This window comes from Dinoponera quadriceps, unplaced genomic scaffold, assembly GCF_001313825.1.
Source record: "Dinoponera quadriceps isolate SergipeBrazil2010 unplaced genomic scaffold, ASM131382v1 scaffold3442, whole genome shotgun sequence".
Lineage (NCBI taxonomy): Eukaryota > Metazoa > Arthropoda > Insecta > Hymenoptera > Formicidae > Dinoponera > Dinoponera quadriceps.
The window spans coordinates 1-2,201 of NW_014557430.1; the positions used below are offsets into that span (position 1 = coordinate 1).

The window sequence follows — 2,201 nt, forward strand, 5'->3', positions numbered from 1 at the left end:
ACAATTTAATGTAACTTATGAATCTATTCTCTTGAAATGCTTAATACTAATATTTTGGGCGTACAATATTGGCAGAAATCAGTGTAATTTAGACTAATTTACAATTTAGAGTAATTGAACGTGCGATCGCTTTTTTACATTCTTGTAAACTTACCAAAATCTGCAGGATTGTAATGTCTCGGACATTCTATGTTCACGCTTTGTAGATATGGCACTAGGTTGCTCGCACTGCCTCTGTACATGCATTGTCCTGCAGTGATGACGTAGACGTAGTCTAATTTTTGAAATATTTTCGCGCTGGGGGTGTGTATCGAACATATGACAGTATGTCCAATATGCGCCAATTTTTGCAGAAACGCGACACATTGAGAAGAAGACAGTTCATCCGAACCACTGAAAGAAAGTTCAATCAACAATATATTTACGTTTATAATGTGCTTCGAAAATTAACGTGCGAGAGAATATTATGTAGCTTACTGTCATCGAAAGAAAATAATTTTAACGCTTTATTTTATGACGGGTATGATTCGATATTGTTTGGGATATTTGCTTAATACCTTTTAAATGCGATAGACAATGTTGAAACATTTTTTCATATACTTTTCGAATGTATCACTTATTATCAAATATTTGCCTTTTGTCTAAATGTGAATATTCGCGTGTATATTTATCTCTATTAGAGAATTCTTCACACTTTTAACATATTTTGATGAACAGTCGTCCACTTACGTATTCTTAAAAGATAATATTATGTGACAAATTTTAATTTTTTGTACATTCCACTCATTATAAATGCATAATGATGCGTAAATGCGCAGTGCTAATTGTCTTGAAAAATGAATATTTCCAAAGTGCTGACTGCGTAAAAGGAGAAATAGATACAAAGAACAGCAGAGAAGATGCAAAAAATACATAGAGTGTTCTCGATCAACTTTTTCTTTTTATATCGGAGAGCGTGTAGACCTTTCATCGGAATAAGAAAAATGTTTATAAAGATCAGAAAGTCCTTAGATCATTTAAAAATATATTAACTTTTTTGCTATTAATTTTTTGAAATTTTTTTTTCAAATTATTTGTAATCCTTGGAAAAACGTTATAGAGAAATTCACGACGGAGCAACGAATAAAAATAATCCAATTTTATCTACAAAATCAATCAATTGTGCTAACTCANTAAAGCTTATAAAGATCAAAAAGTCATTAGATCATTTAAAAATATATTAACTTTTTTGCTATTAATTTTTTGAAATTTTTTTTTCAAATTATTTGTAATCCTTGGAAAAACGTTATAGAGAAATTCACGACGGAGCAACGAATAAAAATAATCCAATTTTATCTACAAAATCAATTAATTGTGCTAACTCTTAAAGCTTACATTCGTCATTTTCAGGTCAGATAACCGCCATCTAAATAATTTGAGTATCGCTTGTTTAGATGGTAGTTGTCTGACTCGAAAATGACAAGTGAAAGCTCTTTGTAAGTAACATATATAACACCGAGATGAAAGATGAAAAATAATCAAATAAAGAAATTAGAACGATAAAATTGTAAAATTANAGTTCATAAATGCATCAAAAATTGGCGAAAAACACTTGTAATATTATATGCTATTAACATTACATCACGTGAAACAGCAATCACTATTGCTGAAACTAAGGAAAGCCCGATTACTCCTAAATGAAAACAAGTAGCCATTATGTTTTTCAAGCTTAACCTAATGTAATACATTATCAGAAACATAGTTTTGACAAGTATGTGACCATTGCAACATATTGACACTGAAAAAATTGAAAATCCTTAATGCATGATCACATTCCAGATTTTGGTCTGTGTCATACGACAGTGGAGGTATTTCCACTTTATGTCTATTGAGATTTTGTTTAACTTTTATATAGAACTATCAAATGGAACAATTAATTTTTCTGCGCGCTTATATGCAACTTTAGATAAAGTTACTTGCATTTTGTGCACTTACCTGTTCGGTTCGTCAAGAATGATAATCGGTGGATTTTTCACTAGCTCGAGAGCGATCATCTGCATTTTCTTTTCGCCACCGGACAGTTTCTCCGAGGTTGTGTTTCGTGAAGCAGACAATCTGAGAGTATTCAGGATCTCGTCTGTCTAAAAGATGTTCCTCTGACTTACGCGCGGCTACAAATGTATGAATATTTAACAGTACAGCTGTTGGTGCGAGACAATCTT

General features: G+C 31.7%; 1 protein-coding gene across 1 annotated transcript; it reads right to left on the reverse strand.

The window, feature by feature from the left end:
* Positions 1–154: 154 nt before the first annotated feature.
* On the reverse strand, positions 155–2,116 carry LOC106749086 (ATP-binding cassette sub-family G member 1-like; the record flags this gene model as incomplete). Its single annotated transcript, XM_014628175.1, has 2 exons — positions 1,975–2,116; positions 155–393 (listed from the first exon to the last, which is right to left on the reverse strand). Coding segments are annotated over exons 1-2 (304 nt in total), but the record flags the coding sequence as incomplete, so codon positions are not given.
* Positions 2,117–2,201: the final 85 nt, after the last annotated feature.